Raw genomic sequence first — 21,876 nt, forward strand, 5'->3', positions numbered from 1 at the left:
CCCTAAGGCAGGGCCTAACTTTACCTCCTGCCACGCACGTGACACTTGGCACACACACAAAAGGTGCGCAATAAATATTTGGGGTGTAAACATCCTGCCAAGTCGCATTGCCTGCAAAGAGGAGGAGATCCGAAGGATAATGTCACCAGCTTACACTGCACTTTGAAGGGTTCCTTGATTCTGCCCCGGTTGTCTCCGGGGTTTTCACAGACTGCTGACAACTGGCTAAAGCCTTGACGGGCTGACAACCACACGGACAAATCGGAAGCCATCTCTGTCCCGTCATCCACTCTGCTTTCCAGAGCACAGGACAGCAGGGCCCCCAGCCCCACCCACATTTTCCAAAAGGCTCCCACAGACCTTGCAGTTTAGAACACCCCCATGATGAGAAGCCAAAGGCCAAACTGACACAGGTTTGCCTTTCAACTCTGTGCGTGGAAACTGAATGCATTGTGTGCTTGCTTGAGCACCTGTCAGAGGTCAAGGTCCGGCATGCTCTATCCTTCCCCCTGTTTTTAATGTGTTGTCGTTATTGTCGTTGCCAGGGCTGCCACAGGTGTGCAGGTCAGAGGACAACTTTCAGGAGCCACCTCCGTCCTTCCACCTTTCCGTGGATTCTGGAACGTCACCAGCCTGGTGCAGCGCGGGCCTTTGTCAGAGTAACCCTTCTCCTCCCCGACCCCTCCACCTTTAGTTTTTGAGACAGGGACTCACTCAGCCTGGAGAACAGACTGGATCCTCTTACACCCTCAACCCCAGTCCAGTGCTGGGGCGATGGGTACATGCCGAGCTTTTACACGGGGGCTGGGGCTTTGAACTCATGTCATTTTGATGTGCAAGCACCTTTATCCGGGCCGTCTCCCCAGCCCTCCCTTTTCACCATTTTGAGACTAGGTCTCACGGAGTCTAGGCCGGTCTCAAACTAAATGAAGACAGCCTTACGCTTTCAATCCTCCTGCCTCCACCTCCAAAGCACTGGAACTGCAGGTGAGCACCACAAGATACCACCACGTGTGCCGTAGCAAGGATGGACTCGGGGCATCCGGGACAAAGGCTCTGCCAGCTGACTTACACCCCGGGCCCACGCCCTTTTATATTTTCATCAATATATTTATAGAAAAGGACCAAACCACACAATATAAATAGTCCCCTTCAAACTTGCAAGGCCAGAAGAGAAAGTTACCCGCGGCCCAGAGGACTTATCTGACCTTCGGGTAATGGAGTTACAACAGAAAACCGCATATAATGTTTCCTAATTTTATCGCTGTTATTGATATCATGGTATGAGACACAAATAAAGCACTTTCTTTTGGGCTGTGACCACATTCAACCTAGTCTGGGTTGTCAAAAATCAAATTCTAGACTGTTTTCTCTTCAATTCTGTCTTGGCTTGGCCCCAAATCGCATCAGCAGGAGCCAGGAAGGACTGCAAAAAGCCTCGGAGTTTCCAGCACAATCATTTCAACCCTTCACTCAGGGCACAGAGGCCTAAATTATCGTCTCTTCCCGGAGTCCTCAGACAGCTGTCCATAAACAGGCTATGAGGAGCCACCAGAGCGCCAAGGCCAGCCACCCACTGTGCACCCACACCACAAGAACCCCTTCGTCCTCACAATGGAGCAGGGGCGAGCAGGTGACTCAGTACAGAAAGGGTGTAACACGCAACCATGATGATCTGAGTTTAGAGCTCCAAAACTCACACAGATGCTCGTGGAAGCTCGCACACCTACACTACCCCACAGGAGAGGGGAGGTGAGACAGGAGGATTCCTGGAAATGTGCCAGCCAGCTAGCCTGGGGTACACAGCCGAGAACAAGACGGAAGGCAAGGGCCAACACCTGAGGCTGTCCTCTGACCTACACACACACACACACACACACACACACACACACACAGCACATACGAGAACTAAGAGCATACACACACACAGCACAGCACACATGCACACACAGATTTTTAAGCCTGTTTAGAAACTGTAGGCCTGGAAGAGGCTGAAAGGTGTCTCTACCCCCAAGATACCCACATCCTAATCACCCCTGGAATCCATCTGTTTTGCCTTCTATGGTGAGCCACTAGCACAGAGCAAAAGGGATTCTGAGATGACAAAATTGTCCTGGACTATATGGGCACGTCCTCAGTGTAGTCACAAGCGTTCTGGGGAGACGGTGGGAGGCCTGATGTGTCAGAGAAGAAAGTGACAGAAAGATTGCCAGACACTGCTGGGGTGCAGTGATGATCGCAGAAAAGCAGTGGCCACCTGAAAACAGGAAAAGCAAGGTAGGAAAATTCCCTTTAAGAGAGCAGTGCTTGCCCGGCATGCATGAAGCTCTCTGTTTGATCCCCAGCACAGAATCAACCAGAGGCTGGAGGTCACCCGTGGCTAGGTAGCCAGGCCTGAGAAACAAGAGATCCTGTCTCAAAAGGGGGAGCTGAGGGCTGGAGAGATGGCTCAGTGGTTAAGAGCACTGGCTGCTCCTCCAGAAGACCCGGGTTCAACTCCTAGCACCCACACAGCAGCTCACAACTGCCGTAATTCCAAGACCTGACACCCTCACACAGACATACATGCATGCAAAACACCAATGCACATAAAACAAAAAATAAATAAATTATGAAAAAGGGGGGATTGAGAAGTGGGAGTGGGTAATCTGTGGATGGGGCACTTGCCACCAAGCCTGATGACTTAAGTGATGAAAGAAAGAACCAAGTCCCCCAAGTTATCCTTTGACCTTCACACAAAGCCGTGCATACACACAGTGAGAGAAATAGAAATAAATAGGTAAATAAATAAATAATGCGACTTAATTTTTTAAAGAAAAGAAACACATGTTTATGAACTCAAATATTCACAGCAACAAGAGCCAAAACTGGGTCAAAACTGGGATGTCCTCTCTAACCGACCTGTAACATATAAATTACACATCCATTTGGTATAGCCACCTATATTGTATATCCATACAACCGGACACAGCACAGCAGTGAAGACAGACAGATGGCGACCTATCCAAAACACACATGCGCCTCACACACAGAACGGGGACACCGTCAACTGGGTGTCTGGGCTGGGTTGTTGGCTCTGTGCAGATGGAGATCACAAAATGAGGAAAGAGCGGCTTCCTCTGTGTCTATGGTTCTGAGGCCTCAACAAGCCAGCAAAGCTTGAGGGATGAACTAGCAGATACACAGCGCTGGACCCTGACACACAGCACTTAAGGCTCCATGCTCCAGGCAGAGACTTAGATCTGAGTGCTCAGGTCTCAGGCCTACAGCTCTGGGCCTCACCCTCCAAAGCCCTGCCCTCTGCAGGCAGCGAGCCATGGCTCATTAGCAGCCGCTAATGCTGGTAGCACCAAGCAATGGCCAGTATTGATGGCTTTCAAGTCTTGGGTGTCAGGACCCCAGCTCTACCAGGCGGGTAGCTCCCTGGAACTCTTTGCAGAGACAGGGCCCTGCAGTCTCCCGCCTTCTCTACAGGCCACAGTCTTCAGTCACCCCGGCCCCTCTGCTTCCCTCTCATATCCGTTCCTACCTAGTCACTTCATGACCAGCACTAAGGCTGCTGTAGCTGCTGCTAATTCCCACTCTGCCACATCTCGTCTTGGTGTCCCCCACGCAGCACAAAGGGCACAAGTGGGTAAGGAGGGGCACTCCAGACTCAGGTGGCAGCACGGGAGGGGTCTCCTGGACGGTGAGAACCTGAGCGGAAAGGGCAGAAAAGGAGGGTGGGATTCAGGTGAAGCGCCCCAGTTCTACTAATCACAGCCCTCAAGCCTGAGGGCCTCAGATTGCACCAAGCACAAGCGATCTTCTAAGATTCAACAAGAGAAGAGCTTTCTCCACTGGCCTGGATGAAATCAGCCACGAGCAGTAGGGTAAAGGTCACTGGGCATTGTCCAGAAGTCAAGTCTTGGAGGACAGGAGACTGCTCATCGGCTAGTGATCCTTGCCCCAAGCCAGAGGACCCAAGTGCTGGAAGGAGAAAGCCGACTTCCACAAGTTATCCTCTGACCTCCACACATGGGCTGTAGAACACTTGTGCCCACACACGTACAAGAAAGGAACAAAGGAAGGAGGAAAATTTAATTTTTAGCTTAATTTTTAAATTGAAGTCTTTGAAGACCAGGGCAGACCGTCTTGCAAAGCCATTCACACCGAGGCCTCCTGAAGAAGGGGCTGGGTGGGGTCATCCCTGAAGCTCTCGGAATGTCTTCAGGATGACCGCTAAGTGGTTCCCTGGCTGCCTCCGCTGACAGTCCCCCACTTAAGGCCGCCAGGCAAAGGGGAGGGCTATGGCCTGCCACTCAAGAGATCAGATGGCCAGCTCTGCACAGCTTCACTCATTCACAGAAAATACCCAAGGCGCTTAGGATGCAAAGCTAAAGAACGCTAAGCACAAAACCTACGTTCTCAGCAACACTGAACCAAGAAGAAAGCGAAAGTCCTTCACAATCCCACCCACCCAGGAAAACCTCGGTCATCATTTCAGTGTAAGCCTCCTCAGACACACACTTTGATGACAAATGTTAAAAGTGGGGGCCGGGGATGCGGCTCAGGTAGGAGAGCGCTTGTCCGGCAAACACGAAGGCCTGGATCCATTCCCAACACAGTCTCCAGTCAAAACTACGAGTGGCCCTGCATGTCTGTAATCCCGGCCACTTGGGAGGTGCAGGCAACCGGGACCAGAAACTCAAGGTCATCCTCAGATAGATCCTGAGTTTGAAGCCAGCCTTGGCTACATCAGACTCTGTCTCAAAAACAACATAACAACAACAACAATAATAAAAAGTGGGAGAAGACAGAGCCTGATCCTGCAGGGAGCGTTTAACACAGAAAGGTTATACTTAAAGTATTCAAGAAATACTTTTAAAAGATGAATCAAGTCGTTAATGAAATGTGTATGTGTGCGTGCCTAAATGTGTGCATGAGTACCGTGTGCATGCAGTGCCCGCACAGTAGGAAGAGGGGCAAGTCCCCTGGTACCAGAGTCACTGATGGCTGTGAGCTGCCTGGTGTGGTGCTGGGAACCGAACCTGAGTCCTCTGGAAAAGCAGCAAGTGCTCTTAACCACCCACCCCTCCATCTCTCCTGCCCTCAATACATTCTTTAAAGCATAAGTAAGTCCATTTTAGGGTGCACTGTTTTGGAATCTCAGGCACCCATTTCTTTCTCACCATAGACGATGAGGCAATCAGGTGTCCCCGAGGGATGCGAGTGCGCAGCCTCAGGGCAGCCCAGCAGCCTAGAGAGGAGCACACCTGGAGAACACTTTCAGTGCAATCGGAAGCCCAAGACAGAGATTTCCAACTCTGGAACAGCCAGTTGCCTCTGGAAGTATTCCAGTACCCAGAATGCATCTCCTATGTCCATTTCGTTTTATTTTGAGACAGGGTCTCGCTATGTAGCCCTGGCTAACCTAGAACTCACAGAGATCTTCCTGCCTCTGCCTCCCGAGGGAGGCTGGGAGTGAAGGCGTTGTACCACCATCAGCTAAGATGTTCGTTTTATTTAGTTTACAGATTAATATATTACATAAATATATTAATATCTTACATATTACTATATTGATATCTGACATGTACATATATATACATATGCATGTGTGTGCATTTGGGAGTTGAATATAAAATCCACAACCCTGTATATAGGAAGCAAATATCACTGGGCTACAGCCACAGCCACAGCCCTCCAGTGATTTTTTTTTTTTCAAATAGGGAAAGTAGCCCCAAATGTAGCAAAAGGAAACTAAACTACATTCTCAAAAATCTGAAGTTATCTGAGACAGAATCCAAAAGAAAGCTCCGGCAAGTTGGTCATCAGCAGCCACCTGAGAGGGTTGTGACAGCCCTAAGTCACAGCCTTCATGACACAAGGACTGTCAGCCTCCTTGGCCACAGAAGCAAGTGTTCTTCACAGAGCAGGACTAGTAACATACCTGTCACAAAGAAGACAGGAAGGTCCAGAACTGGTTCTGTTGTTTGTTTGTTTGTTTGTTTGTTTTTGAGACAGGGTTTCTCTGTGTAGCCCTGGCTGTCCTGGACTTGCTCTGTACACCAGGCTGGCTTCGAACTCAGAGATTCACCTGCCTCTGCCTCCCTGAGTGCTGAGATTACAGGTATGTGTCACCACACCTGGCTTAGAACTAGTAATTAAAAAAATTTTTTTTAAATATTTTGTATGTGTGTGTGCAAGCATACGTGTGTGTGTGTGTGTGTGTGTGTGTTGTGTGTGCATGGGCATGTGTGTACATCACATGCCATTCAGCATTCCCAGAGGCCAGAATCAAGCACCAGATCCCCTGGAGCTGAGTTACAGGCAGTTGTGAGATTCCTGACATGAGTGCTGAGAACCAAATGCAAGTTATTTTTGTTTGTTTGTTTGTTTGTTTGTTTGTTTCAGGACAGGATTTCCTGTGTAGCCTTGGCTGTCCTGGACTCACTTTGTAGACTAGGCTGGCCTTGAACTCACAGGCTCTACCTGCCTCTACCTCCCTGAGTGCTGGGATTACAGGCGTGTGGCACCACTCCCAGCCCAAACTCAAGTCTTGTAGAAGAGCAGTAACTGCCGAGCCATCTCTCCAGCCCCCAAAAGTAAGCTGGCTCAGAGGTAAGGGCACTTGCAGCCAAGCCTGAGGACCTGAGTTCAATCCCTGGGACCCACACCACGGAAGGAGAAAACAGACTTGCACAAGACTGTCCTCCGCACTCCACTCGTATGCTGTGCCACATGCCTGTGTGTGTGCAGGCTCACACACACTCAGTTGTTTCGAATGTAATATAAATAATTTAATTCAAAAAAAACATTTTAAAGCAGTTAGTGTTCTGTGTGAATGGCCGTGGAACTGATCCATACTGAGAGCAGCCTGCAGATGCCTGTCTCCTGCTCCTCACTCGCTTCCCCTTGCCTTCCCAGCCCACCTGTCTCCTGAAGGTCTCCTGAACGTTGGTTAAGAAGAATTTATCCCTTAAAGCCACCCTGTAAATCTATTTTGTTTTTTATTGTTTTTGAGGGCAAGGCCTTCCTCTGCAGCCCAGCAAGCCTTAAATTCCTGATGCCCCAGCCTCCCAAGAGCTGGGACTATAGGCCTGAGCCCCACGCCTGGTTTCCGAATGTTTTCTTGACCTACGTGTAATTGTGAATTACAGAAGACTGTTAATACATGTTTTCATCCTGCTTTGATTGCTCTCACTGCATTTGAGGCGGGGGGAGGGGGGGACGGGGGACATGAGACCCGATCTCAAAAACAATGACAACGAAAAAGGGACAGTCTCTCAGGGACCCCATGCCATCTCGCTCTTACTTTCTTCCCATGAGCCTCTTCATTTCCTTTCACACTCACTCTTCAAACCTGTATTTAAATGTCTTTGGAACTGGCATAATGGCTCAGAGGATAAAGGCGCCTGCTGCTAAGCTGACAGACTTTGGTTCTGGGACCCACATGGTGGAAGATAACTGACTCCCCACAAGTGGGGACTATTCTACACAAGTGAATACACACACACACACACACACACACACACGCAAATAAATAAAGTCATAACTTTTAAAATGTCTTTTTAAAGCCTTATTTTTTGGGGTTTTTTTTATCATTTATGTATTTATTTTAGTGCACTGGTGTTTTGCCTGTATGTATGTCTGTATGAGGCTGTCAGAGCTTCTGCAGCTGGAGTTACAGACAGTTGTGGCCGCCATGTGGGCGCTGGGGATTAAGCCCAGGTCCTCTGGAAGAGCAGCCAGTGCTCTTCACCGCTGAGCCATTTCTCCAGCCCCTTAAGATATCTTTTAATAAACACCAATTCTGCCTCAAAAGGGGGGATCTAATACAGGTGGGCTCCTGCCGTGCCTCAGTTCTGTCCCCAGCCACTTCCTGAGACGACCCCCCCCCCCTTGATTTGCCTCCTGAGTGGCACCAGCTGCTTCAGAAGGGCCTGGCGCAAAGCAGATACTCACTAAATGTCCGTGATGATGAAAGAAAATAACTGAACAAGGTTTCCATTGCCTAATGAGGTCTATTTTGGTCCTCTTCTCTCTTCCTCGTCACAGATACAGCTTTCTATGTACAAGACCCCCAGAGAAAGAAACAGTGTGTTCCCACAGGGTCCGCATAAATCACCCACTGACCTCTAACGGACCTTGGACCAGAGAGCTCACGGCATAGGGCAGAAGCCGGGATACAGCCATTCCCCATTGGAGAAAATGCCCTGGGGAGGTGAGTGAGAACATTCACTGGCAGCCACAAGGCACTTGAGCATGATGGGTAGAGTGGACGCTCACAAGACTTTACCTGGGTTAAGTTTGTGATTGCTAGTAGCTAAAACACCATAGCAGGTTTAAAAGCTGGTTTAAAAAAAAAAAAAAAAGGACCTAACTCCAAATCCACCCTAAATCCACTACAAAGAGCAAAATCCTCTAACACACATGGCAGGTAAAATACTACGGCCAGGCAAAGAAAAGGCGCGTTATCTAGGGCAGCCGCGCTGCGGCCCCGCGAGCGAGCTCAGGAAGAGGCAGCCGAAGACAGCATTGCCCAACACGCTTTCCAGGTGTCTCCCACAGGTCACCGTCAACCGCCACTCAGAGACACAGCTTTCCAGAACTGCGATGGCATTTAGTCATCTCCTCTCTCTCCCCTCCCACGCATCTACCTCTGTTGTCAGCTTTTAAAAAGCAGGGGTGGGGGTAGGTAAGAGCAGCAGCCTAAGCTATTTTGAGGGAGAAAAAAAAAAAAAAGACTCAAAAGTTAAAAGCAACTCCACTAACATAGTAACGGATCTCCAAGGAAACCCTGGGCGAGGCGGGAGTTCGCTATCTATAACTACTCCGTTTCCATTACATCCAAGGTTCTCTTCCCGCAAGCAGAGCTTCGCCTCTGACAGCGCGTGTCTCGTCTGGAAACCGTCAGAACGTTTCCAAACAGACGGAGGGAAGAGCTAGGAGGGAGGGCCGGCCCTGCCAGCAGAGATAAGCCAGGCTCCAGCGTGGGACTCAACTCTCAGCGGCCCAAACCATGTAAGGGTCCCAGGTGAAGACCCAGGGCTGCTGAAGGAAGGGTCAAAGGTCACCCCATGGGGTCCTTGCATGGGCGGTTCACCTTTGGTTTGTTTCTCCAAACAAAGACAGGCAGGCAGACACACACACACACACACACACACACACACACACACACACACGAGAGAGAGAGAGAGAGAGAGAGAGAGAGAGAGAGAGAGAGAGAGAGAGAGATCATTCCGATCCTCAAGTTCTCCCATACAACTGAAGTCCACACACTGTCATCACCCCAACTATACTAGAAACCCCACTCTCTGACACACAGGTCCTCCCGGAAGCCTGTCCATCACTAGACTTGCTAACTTCTTTCTTGGGGCAAGGTGTCCCGAAGTGGCTCACACAAGCCCGGAATTCACTGTGTAGCCCAGGCTAGCCTCGGCCTCTGCGGTGCAGGCTAACAAGCATCTGCCACCACGCCCAGGTCAAGGCTCGCCAACTTTGAGAGGGAAAGCAAAGAAACTTCACAAGTACCTGAAGGGGAAATAACCATAGCAAACTGCACATTTAAGCCACCCACTGGGGAAGGGGCATGGGCACGCTGGGAGGGGGAGGAGGACACCCGAAGACGGGCAGGCTCTTTGTTGGCAGTGGTGCTGTTTGTTGTGTTTTAAACACCGCGCTTTAAACACGAGCTGCGGGGTGGGGACAGTTGTGCTGACCGCTCTCTGCACCGGGCGCCGCGCACTCGGGTCCCTCTCAGCCTCTTCCAGGGTGCGAGAACCCGCCAGCAGGTAGGACACCGGAACCACCCCGGGCTCTCCCCGCGGCCACACCGGATTCCGCAAGCTTCCAGGGTTCCTGCCTCCCGCCCGCCGCTGCGGTGCCCGGCAGGGTGCAGGACGGCCGAGGCGCCCAGGCAGTCCCCGGCCGCGGGTGGCGCCACGGTCCACACCCGGGAGGCGGGGGAGCGCGCGGGGGCGCGGGCGGCGGGTTCGTTACCTGTTCTGCCAGCCCTGGAGGAGGTTGGTGTATTTGCTGAGCACGCCCTCGAGCGCCGGCTCCCTCCTGCGGCCGCCTCCTCCGGACGGGCTCGCGGCCACCGAGCCGGGGCTGCTGCGGCTGCCGCCGCCGCCCGGTCCCGCCGCCGCCGAGCGGCCGGCCACCCCTCGGCCAGCCAGGGAGCAGGAGGGCGAGGAGCCCGCCGAGGTGGCGCGGCTGCTGCTCCGGCTGCTGCTGTTGCTGCCCCCGCCGCCGTCTGCGCCCTGGGCCGCCCTCTCCATGACCGCTGCGCGCCCGGGGCGCGGGTGGCCGCCGCCGTGGCAGCCCCGCCGCCGCCGCCGCCGCCGCCTCGGCTGCCGCCGCCGCTACTGCAGCTCCGGGCTCCCGGGGCCGCGCGTGGCTGCTCCGATTCCCCGGGAAATGCCTGACTCATACAGGAGGAAGAGGAGGAGGAGGAGGAGGAGGGAAAAGGGGCTGGGAAGGAAGCCAGCCGGGCTGGATGCAGCTGCGGCTGCCCCTCCTCCCGCCTCGACCAGGGCCCGGCCCCGCCCTCCAGCCACTTCTCGGGCAAGTTCGGGGCTCCAGGTCCCTCCTCCTCCAGCTCCACGTCCCCTGCGATGGCTCGGGGCCGGGGCCGGGGCCGGGGATGCTCCCAGGACGGGCTGGGAGGGCTGGGTGGGCACGCCCTACATCCGCGTCCTGCGCTCTCCGCTCGGATCCCGAGGGGTGAGGGGGGGTTGAAATCTCCGCAGGTCCTTCCCTCCACCCCAACCCACCTCGGGACCTAAAGGGAGGGACGGCTCTACCCACCGCGTCCACCCGGATATGGACCCGCCCGGTCCCTGACACGAGCACGCTCCCTCTCAGTGTGTCGCCGCACAGGAGCCTGGGCCAGGCACGTACACAGTCACCTGAAAATTAGCCTCACTGGAGGAGCCTAAAAACAGGGCGGCGAGGCCCTTGGGGCTCTCCCATGGGTTTGCGAGCGGAAAGGAAGGGGATGGCAGGTGACTCTCCCAGGGGAGCAGGCCGTCAGCTGGGGCCGTTTCCACAAGTCAGAGTTGGAATGGATGCTTAGCTAGGGCTAGGGCTAGGTGCCTTCCGGTCAGCGCTCCCCTGGACTCACACTCACTTCACGCTGAGCCCCGGGGCGATGGGAACAGACAGGCAATGTGAGGAGTCCAGAGTTTTTGCTCCGAAGACCATGCGCGCCTGAGAGCCAGAGGGGCCCAAACCACAGGGCAGGTGAGAAAACAAACACACAGCCGCTTCCACAGAAACTTCTTTCGCCCACCCACACGCTCGGCACTTCACAATCTGTGTTGCTCTTCAGCAAAGGCAGACAGATAGTGGGCTCTCTCTCCAGCCCACTAGTTATCTTTGTGGATATAAATATGCAATGCAATCTGGTTGTTTCTAAAATTAGAGCTCTGAGAAGCTGGGACCCCTCCTTTACACACACACACACACACAGATGATAGATAGGTAGATGAGAGATGGTAGATAGATAGATACATAGATGATAGATAGATAGATAGATAGATAGATAGATAGATAGATAGATAGATGATAGAAATTTTACAGACAGATTTTTGTAATTGCTAGGTAGAGTCGACTCTCACAGGCTCAGTTTCCCTGGTCCTTTACAGCTTCACACCTGTCCAGAAAATTTTCAAAGAGGGCTCAGCTCCGGACATGCTGTCAAGAAGCTTCAGAGGTAATGAGAAGTGATTGCCACCAAGTAAATCAGAATCTCAGATGTCCAGGTATTATGAAAAAAGTAAACCAGTCTTCCAGGAACCACACACAAGAACCACATGCCACTGACCCCCTGGGGTAGTGGCGCACAGCTCTAATCCCAGCACTTAGGAGGCAGAGGCAGGCGCTTTCCTGTGCGTCCAGGGCCAGCCTGGTGTGCAGTGAGTTCCAGGACAGCCAGCCAAGGCTACACAGAGAAACCCTGGGGTGGGAGCAGGAGGAGAAGAAGAAGCACAGTAAAACCAGGGAGCAGAGTGTGGCTTGGCTGGCTCGCTGTGTGTTCGCTTGCTTGTGTTGAGGTCTGATTCATGTATCCTAGGCTGACCTCAAATAACCGTGGAGTCAGGGCTGGCCTTGAATTCTGGATTCTCCTGATTCCACTCCCTAGTGCTGGGATCACAGATGTGCACCATCTGTAACCTTGATCAAGTTCCTTCTAAAAGTCAACTGTGTCCTATTTCTATGTTTGTGAGCGGTTTTGCCCGCATCTAGGTGTATGTGTGTGGCTGCTGCCCACAGAGATCGGAAAAGGATATGGGACCCCCCGGAACAGGACGTATAGATGGTTGAGAGCCACCACGGAAGTGCGGGGCACTGAAAATGAACCCCCTGGAGAGCAGCAGGAGCTCTTAGAGGCCGAGCCATCGCTCCAACCCCTTGAAAATAGAGGAAAAAAATGAAAGGAAAAACCAAACCGGGAAGGGCACACAAAGGCTACAGCATGTTTGTAGAGATTCGAGGACAATCTGCAGGAGTTGTCTCTCTCCTTCTCCTAGTTGGGTCAAGGTGACCCAGCTCAGGTCCTCGGGCTTGGCAGCAAGTGCTTTACCTGCCGAGCCATCTACCGGGACTGAAGGCAGGCCAGCGGGCCTGGCGGCAGGTGCCTTACCTGCCAGAGCCAAGTCACGAGCCCACAGCCTGTTCTCCCCTGTCCCTCCCCCCTCTGTGTATGTGCTCATGTGTGTTAGTACGTGTGTGTGCATATGCATACACGTGCGGGTGCCAGACAATGTCAGGTGTCATTCCTCAGGAGCAAACGCTTCGCTGACTGACCTGTCTCCTCACCCTCTCAGGAATCTTTGTCTGTTTGGTTGGCTGGTTTGTTTTTATTTGATTTTTGGAATCAGGTTCTCACTATGTAGCCTTGGCTGGCCTGGAAGTCACTATGCAGACCAGACTGGCCTCTGACTCCCAGAGATCTGCCCGCCTCTGGCTCCTGAGTGCTAAGCATTGGAGGTGTGCAGGGCCACACACAGCTCTAACCCTGAGTTCTTAACCACTGTTATCACCCTTTGTGACACTGCTCCATAAAAGGTCCAGTTTTCACTTTCTATACTTAATGAGACTACAGGCAGTGCCTCTGAGTGCCTGGAATTCCATTTCCTGTTGTGTTTTTGCTCAGCGAGGAATCTGTTCTCCCATCAGCACTCTGAGGGAAGTAGAGAGACACTAAGGCCTCCACCGCCCAGTCACAAGGCTCCACAAAACTTCAGTGTTTATTGCTTGATGTTCCCAACTGGCTGTACCGGGATAAAACAGGAACCAGAGCAGCCACGCTGACCGAGTTCAGTGTTCTTGCAGGCAAGCATACCGCCTGGACTTGTGCTGCAGCATTAGCTGCAGTTTGGGGGATGGGGCCCTCATAACAACAGCAAAAACTAAGGTGTGGACAGTCCGCCCACCAATGAACCCTCAGCTCCTTCAAGAGTACTCTGTCTGGACCAGGTGGTGCACACCTGCAATGCCAGGATGCAGATAGTGGAGGAGGAAGGATCAGAAGTTTAAAGTCATCCTCAGCCACACGGCAAGTTCAAAGGCAACCTGGAATTCATAAGACCTGTCTCCATTGATAGATAGATAGATAGATAGATAGATAGATAGATAGATAGATAGATAGATAGATAGATAGATGGGTGGGTGGGTGGTTAGATGAATGGTTAGATGGAATGGTTAGATGGATGGTTGGATGGATGGATGGATGGATGGATGAATGAACGATGGACAGACAGACAGATATCTCACTGTGGGCCATGAAACCTTCATGAGGAGGCCCAGGCTTAGGAGGCTGAAGCAAGTTAGCCAACTTGGATTACGTAATGAGACCTTGTCTCCCAAAAAGAAAAGGGGTCGTGGGGGGGGGGGCGGCAGTGAGTTAGGGAAATGAAACGAACACGCATGGCCTCTTATGGAAGGGAACGAGGAAAGCAGAGAAAGGTAGAACAAAGCTTCAGAGAAGGGAAAGCCAGGAGAACTGTCCCAGGCTAGGGAGCTCCTGGAGGAATCCCAGAACTCACCGACTCTGTGCACGTTTCTTCCTTCCCGAATGGGAATGGAGACAGCAGTCCTACACTGTTTCAGAGGGAAGGTGACTGCAGGGACAGCTTTGTGGGAAGGGAGGCATGAGACTGTTGCACGCAGGTGCCCTGAGCTGCCTCTCCTCACCGGGGCCTGGCTGACAAGACTGTAGCCCCCGGGTTGCTGCACTGATGTGGGAGTATCAAGGGGGAGAAGAGTGTGGTGTGCACACGGGGGGGGGGGGAACACAAATAACTTGTGGGCAGACAGTAACCGGGGCTGATTTCAAAAACACACCTATGCGGTCTGCAACGTTCCTCTCCTCAAAAGAAAAGTTTGGCTGGGAATGTAGTTTGGTGGTGAGTCCTTGCCCAGCACACCCAGAACCCCTGTCCCGCCCCCACCCCACCCCCAAAAAAGAGCAATGTTGAGCTTAATGCCTCCCCTAAATATGTTTCTCTTTGCTACCACCAAATACCTGGTAAGAGGCTTAAGGAAGTGTTTATCTTGGCTCGCAGTTTGAGGTGACACAGTCCATCACAGTGGAGAATGAACAGAGGCAGGGTCCAGTGTGAGGCTGTCTGCTCACATCTCGGGAACCAGCATGCCTAGCGAAAAGAATGCCAACCTCCCCCGGCATCTGTTTCCAGCTATCCTGGGACCCCAGTTCTGGAGAGGCTGCTGCCCACATCCTGGGTGAGTCTCCTCCCCTGTCTTAGTCTCTGGGAACCCGGAAGTGTGTCTCCTAGGTGGTTCCATCCATTCATTCACTATAATGAATCTGATAGGACACAGGTATCCAAGCCAGATGGAAAAAAGAAAAAGGCAATGGTTTTGGTCTCAGGTAAGATCTCTCTCCTCTCTCTCTCTTTCTCTCTCTCTCTCCCCTCTCTCTCTCTCTCTCTCTCTCTCTCTCCCTCCCTTCTTTGCTCCTCCCTCCTTCCCTCCCACCCTCCACTTTCTCTAGTAAATGCAGCTGCCATAAGTCACTCAGTCTCAGCTAATGGGTATAGAACCCAGAGCCTCACACATGCTAGGCAATCCATCCCAACCCTTTTCCCCCTCTTTCTTGGTTGAGGCAGGGTCTCCCCAAGTTACCCAGGCCAGGTCTTGAATTCTCCATCTCCTACTTCAGCCCCCACTTGCTGGAATTACAGGCTTAGACCTGCACCCGGCTTAGCAGGTGACCTTTTAGGAACTCTTTTAATAATTCCACGTGTGGGGGCGAGGTGTGCACACATAAGTGTACATGACCGCATAGGCCCCTGCATGTGCTCGGAGACCAGAGGAGGTGGCGAGGACCCTGACCTGTCACTTCCCTCCTTGGTCCTTTGAGGCAGGGTCTCACCCTGAAGCTGGAGCTTGTACTTTTTTTTTTTTTTTCAGCTGGGCTGGCAGCCAGCTAACCCCACAGATACTCCCGTGTCCGCTTCCCCTCAGAACTGAGAATAAAGATAGGTTTGCGCCCATGCCCAGCTATTTCCATAAGTTCTAGGGTATGACCTCAAGTCCTCAGGGATGCACGGCAAGTGCTCTTACCATGGAGCCCCCTCTCCTGCTCAGCCATTGATCTTTGACAGAAGTGCAGATGCAGTTTAATGGAGTTTCTCTCTTCCATTTGTTTCATAACTGAGTTTATTGTTGCTATAAAACATTACTGCAGCATTGAGGATGTGGCTCAAATTGTAAAGGGCTTGCCTGGTTCCATCCCAACCACCACACGAAGCTGGGCATGGCGGTGCACACCTATAGTCCCAGCATTCAAAGGGGGAGGCAGGAGATTCAGAAGTTCAAGGTCGCCCTTAGCTACACAGCAAGTTGAAAGTCAGCCTGACACAAGAGACCCTGGCAGGGGAGGAGAAGAGAGCAGGAGAAAGAGAGGGAGGAGGGGAGGAGGGAAAGAGAGAGAGAACATGATAAAATAATTACTAAAAGGCACACACATACTAAATCAATAAAATGTAAATTTTTGTTTGTTTGTTTTCTAAAGGGTTTCTCTGCGAAGCTCTGTAGACCAGGCTGGCCTCGAACCCAACAGAGATCCACCTGCCTCAGCCTCCCGAGTGCTATGATTAAAGGTGTGCACCACCACCCAGCAGAATGTAATATATTTTAATGTATAAACACTTCAAAAGCCCTCCAATGGGAAATGAGGGGAAAACAAGCTGGAAAACATTCATACCATAACAGCAGTAATGGAGAAAATTACTGATAAGCTCAGCATCACAGATGAGTCCCAAAAGCATTATGTCACAGACAAAAGTCAGATTCAGACACATGCTCTGAGCCTTCCTGCATCTGACACTGTGGACAAGGCAGAGCTAGTGACAGTGGCTCAGTGGTCGCCACAGCTATGAGAGAGCAACGGCTTGGCACAAATTGGAGCTGCAGAGAAGATTTCTGGAGCGGTCTGGGTGAGGAGCGGTCTTATGTGGGAAGGACACTATGCTTTTGCTGAGGCTCAGACCGGAGCCAGGGCTGGAGCCCAGCAACAGCAGGGCGCTGGCCCAGCACGCAGAAGGCCGAGATTCCATCCTGGAACTCCTAACAACCAGAACCATAAATTAGGTTTGGGTTTTGGTTTTGGTTTATTTGGTTTGTTTGGTTATTTTGGTTTATTTGTTTGTTTTTGTTGTTGTTGGTTGGTTGGTTGTTGGTTTGGTTGGGTATTTTTGTTGTTGTTATTGTTGGGCTTTTTGTTTTCGTTTTTTGAGACAGGGTTTCTTTGTGTAACCTTGGCCATAATGAAACTCGCTCTGTAGACCCTGTAGACCAGGCCGGCCTCCAGCTCACAGAGATCCACCTGCCTCTGCCTCCCAAGTGCTGGGATTAAAGGACTGTGCCACTACCACCCCCCAGCTAAATTAAAATTTTTTAACTTTTTTTTTTATTCTTTGTGAATTTCACATCACCCACCCCAATCCCACTCATCTCCCTATCCCTTCATCTGCCCTCTGCCCTTGCAATCTCCCCAAAAGAAAACAAAAAATAAGAAAAAACAAAACAACAAAAATCTTGCCATGGAAGCTGCAGTGTAGCTCACAGTGTGCCCAAACAGCTTTATTTGCAAACGTTCGTTGCAATGAGTTGTTGGCCTGGTTCAAGGCCTCTGGCTTCTGCTGTACCCTCAATACTGAACATTCACAGGGACTCCTCTCCAACATCCTGTTGTTGCCCTGGGTCATGGAGATCCTTCAGCTTTGGATCTGCGGGACTGGCTCCTTCACATGTTCCAGCAGTTCATAAATGGGGTGAATGTTAGAGTGGGCCAACTCAGACCTCGGATCTAGGCCTGGGTGAAAGGTGAGTTAGCTCACCAGCTCTCCTGTGCCTGTGCCACCAGGGCCAGCTCTACTGTGCAGCCCAGTCAAGGTGTGGGGTCTGGGGAAGGGGCTTTCCCAAGTGCTGCAGCCAGTGAGGGATGGGGCCAGCTCTCCAGCATTCACCCCATCGGGCCAGCTTCCCCATGCCACCAGAGTTGGCTCTCCCATACTGCCCAGGCAAGGGGCAGAGCCAGCTTTCCCAAGTATGGTGGCCAGGGGAGGGTGGGGCCAGCTCACCTACAGCAGTCAGGGTGTGACACCAGCTCAGCACAATGCTCAGACATCAACACGGCCTCAGACGGCAGCCCAGACCAGGGACACCCATATGGCCTTGGGTGGTAACATTGGCCTCAGACATCAACACAGATCCTGACTGCTATAGGATCACAGACCCAGACATGTCTCCCTAGAGGCAACATAGGCCCAGATGTCACCATGGCCTCAGGTGGCAGTGTAGGCCACTCTGATCAGTTTGCCTCACTCCCAACATCAGTATGGCATCCAGCTATCAACATGGTCTCAGGCAGCCTAGACCACTGACATCTAGATGGCCTTTGGTGGAAAATGGGGCCACAGATATCAGCATAAGCCCCAGCTGTAGTAAGACCATGAACCCAGACAACAACCCAGACACCACCAGGGCCTCAGATGGTTGGGAAGGCTCCTCATATCTGCCTGTTCCTCACTATTATTGCATCTCCATTTTCACCTCTCGTCACAGTGCACAAACCACTCAGCTTCACTTTCTTTCCCATCTCTCCATCATACATGCACTCATCATAGTGGTGTCCACCATGGAGCAGGCCAGGCACTTGGGTGTCTTTCTTCTGGCTGCTCTAGAGCTACAGCCTTAATTTTTTTAAAGTAAGAAAAAAAAAAGTCAGATGCCCTGTGCACCTTCATGTTAGAAAATGGGTATTGCATGAACAGAACACAAAGGGATGGGTGGATGAATGGGTGTTAGTGGACTGGTAGTAAGTGGATGGTGGATGAGTGGAAAATAGATGAGTGATAGATGGGTAGATGATGGATGAGTGGATGACGGATGAGTGGATGAATGGATGAGTGGATGACGGATGAGGGGATGACAGATGAGGGGATGATGGATGAGGGGATGACGGATGGGTGGATGATGGATGAGTGAATGACAGATGAGGGGATGATGGATGAGTGGATGACAGATGAGGGGATGATGGATGAGTGGATGACGGATGGGTGGATTATGGATGAGTGAATGACGGATGAGGGGATGATGGATGAGGGGATGATGGATGAATGGATGAGGGAATGAGTGGATGATGGATGGGTGGATGATGGATGAGTGGATGATGGATGAGGGGATGATGGATGAGTGGATGGTGGATGAGTGATGGATAAGTAGGTGATTGATGAGTGGATGATGGATGAGGGGATGAGTGGATGATAGATGAGTAGATGATGGATGAGTCAATGATGAATGAATGGATGATGGATGAGTGGATGATGGATGAGTGGATGATGGATGAGTGGATGATGGATGAGTGGATGATGGATGAGGGGATGATGGATGACTGGATGATGGATGAGTGGATGATGGATGAGTGGATGATGGATGAGGGGATGATGGATGACTGGATGATGGATGAGGGGATGATGGATGACTGGATGATGGATGAGTGGATGATGGATGAGTGGATGATGGATGAGGGGATGATGGATGACTGGATGATGGATGAGGGGACTAGTGGATGATGGATGAGTGATGGATGAGTAGATGATGGATGAGTGATGGATGAGTAGATGATGGATGAGTGGATGATGAATGGATGATGGATGAGTGGATGATGGATGAGGGGATGATGGATGAGCAGATAATGGATGACAGGATGATAGAGGAGTGGATAATGGATGATAGAGGGTATTTTAGTTTCCTTTTTGTTGCTATGAGAAAATCCATGACCAAAAGCAACTTGAGGGAAGAAAGGTTTGTCTCAGCTCTCACTTCCAAGTCATAGCTCATCACTGAAGGAAGTCAGAACCTAAACTTAAGCAGAAACTCAAAGCAGAACCCATGGAGAAATGCTGACTGCCAGCTTGATCACAGATTCATGCTCTAAAAGCTTCCTCCTACAGCCCAGGCCCACCTGCCTATGTATGGTGCCTCCCACAATGGACTCAGCCCTCTCAAGTCAATTATCAGTGAAGACAATCTCTCATGGTCTTGGCAGATGGGCAGATGGGCAGGTGGATGGGAAGATGGGTAAACAATAAGTGGGTAGGTGAGTGGATGATGGGCAGACAGATAAAGAGATGAAAAGGTGGGTGGGTGGGTGAGCAGACATTTGCCCACCAGTCTACCAAATGCTTGCTTCAGACCTTCTCTCCCCCAGAGGTTATTTCTAAGAGAAGGAATGTACACATCCTTTCTACACACACCCCTCAAACTCCAGCACTGCGAAGATGTCAGGCTCAAGGACAAAGGCAAATGTGAGATTCTCTGCAAATCAAGAGTATGCCCCAAATGCCAGCGATGAGGCTGTGGAGAAAAGAAACAAGACAGATGCTCAAGTGCTTTCTAACCACAAAGCTTGTGAGAGACCACAAAACACACACATGCATGTCCCAGGCTCTAGGACATGTGTGGAAAGCCCTGTCCAAAGATAACGTGACATGCAGGCAATGTGGCATTGCAGTACAAAGCTACCGCCAGCGGCCATCCGCAACACGTCCTCTTCCTAACATGACTCACTTTTCTCTCTCTCTTTCTTTTAATATGTAGGTTTGTTGTTTAGCATGGATGAGTGAATACAGGGAGGAAGAGAGAGACATAGGAGGGACAGAGGGTGAGCGGATGTGTGGATGAATAAATGGACTGATGGATGAGGCAGTCAGTAGATTATTGGATGGGTGAGTGGATGGATGGATGGATGGATAAACAGATATATTTGGGGTGGGTGAGTCTCCATATACAGCCGAAGCTGGTCTGGAGCTCACTCCATAGCCCAAGACACCTTCTAGAAATCCTCATGTTAGCCTTCCTAGTGATAGGATCACAGACACAAAACACTACACATTGTTTCGGTATGACAGACTGTTCTGGGAAGCCTGGAAACAAAGGACGGATGTAGCCTTGACAGTTTCATGGTGTAAAACTGAAGATCAGAAATAAACTGAGACTTTCCGGGTCATGCTGTGACCCGGAGCGAGAGTCGGCTCTGCCAGCTTCACAGTAGGATGCTGTTGACTGGATTTCTGAGCCCCCAGCATTTTCCCTGTGTCTTCTTCCTCTACCCTCTTTTCAGTGTTGATGCTCAAACCCAGGACCTGGTGTGTGCCCAGTGGTGTCTACCATGATGAGACACCCCACCCTCACTGGCAGTTCGATCTAGAAGGACTACCAACTTCTCAGCAGGTAAAGCCCACCTGGGCAGAACAGCAGATGGCTAAGACAAGCAAACCCTCCAAGGTCATGAGAAGAAGAAAGACATCCCTGCTCCTATAAAGAAAACATCTGCTGGAAGAAACTAATGTTTAACGAAGAATTGAAACTCCCTTTTTGCTATAATCTGCTCCGGACGACTTGATTTCTCTCACCTTCCCACACAGGGAAACAGGCGCGTGGCTGGGGGTTATCCATCTTGAAGCACGATTCTCAAACTCCCAGGCTGGCAAGCGAAGGGCCGGCAGAGCATAGGGTATGCAGTGGAGGAGCACTTGGCCAAGTTTTTCCATAGTGCTCGAACAAAACAACGTGCAGGCCAGGATGGGGTAGAGCACTTGCTTGGTTCATGATCAGACGGAGACTTCCAGCCTCAACGCCACAAAACCAGCAAAGGACCCGTCTCAGAATGGCCACTACTTTCCTCCCCCTGCCTCATGCTCCCCCACCTTAGTGTTTTAGACTGGACATCGCTATGTAGCCCAGACTAGCCTCAAACTCAGGGTCCTTCTGCTGCTGCCTCATAAGTGCCCACACCACCAGGCCTGGCGTGAGCCACACTTTCTTGCTCCCTGAGAAATGTCCATTTTCTGAAAACCACAGCCAAGTGTTGTGGCTGTTTGGAAAGCTGCAGCACTGGGGAAAGTAACACACAGAAGCATGTATGAGTGATGGCGGTGAGCAAGCTGTCTGGAATGCTGGCAGGGGCTGCGCAGTGCCACTGACCAACAGCTATACCAGGGAGAGCTGGAGAGTTGGCTCAGCGGTCAAGAGTAGTTGCTGTTTTTTGACAGAATTCACTTGTTCGATTTTACCAATAAAGACTCAGGAGCCAGATGCTGGGTCAAAAGCCTGCTAGCTCAGAGAGGCCAAGAAAGCCCCCAGCTGACCTTCCTCCTTAGCCCAGGTCCGGAAAGGAAAAGGAACCTCTCCTTCTCCATGCTGTCTCCAAACCCCTCAAGCTGAACGTCCCTCCCTTCTAATTGCTGTGTGCCTCTCTATCCAATCTCCTGACCTCCTCTTACTCCTTATGGTTTTTCCTATGTTCACTCTCTGTCAGCAGGCTGCTTGCTCTGCCTCTTGACCTCTGGTTGACTT

At 51.4% G+C, this 21,876-nt stretch overlaps 2 protein-coding genes across 4 annotated transcripts in view; one reads left to right on the forward strand and one right to left on the reverse strand.

The window, feature by feature from the left end:
- Window positions 1-10,759, reverse strand: part of Osbpl10 (oxysterol binding protein like 10) — a 221,606-nt gene extending 210,847 nt beyond the window's left edge. The window contains exon 1 of one of the 3 annotated variants that reach the window (XM_060385109.1): window positions 9,985-10,759. In XM_060385109.1, the coding sequence (XP_060241092.1) occupies window positions 9,985-10,265 (281 nt within the window). In that variant the 5' untranslated portion in view covers window positions 10,266-10,759. The remainder of the gene's footprint in view (window positions 1-9,984) is intronic. The other 2 variants (XM_060385108.1, XM_060385107.1) reach the window with 2 other exon arrangements.
- Gpd1l (glycerol-3-phosphate dehydrogenase 1 like) overlaps window positions 9,757-21,876 on the forward strand; it is a 73,011-nt gene continuing 60,891 nt past the window's right edge. Inside the window, exon 1 of the mRNA XM_060385110.1 lies at window positions 9,757-9,776. The gene's annotated coding sequence lies outside the window, so the exon portion shown is untranslated. The remainder of the gene's footprint in view (window positions 9,777-21,876) is intronic.

The sequence above is a fragment of the Meriones unguiculatus genome, chromosome 6 (assembly GCF_030254825.1).
Source record: "Meriones unguiculatus strain TT.TT164.6M chromosome 6, Bangor_MerUng_6.1, whole genome shotgun sequence".
NCBI classification, from domain to species: Eukaryota; Metazoa; Chordata; class Mammalia; order Rodentia; family Muridae; genus Meriones; species Meriones unguiculatus.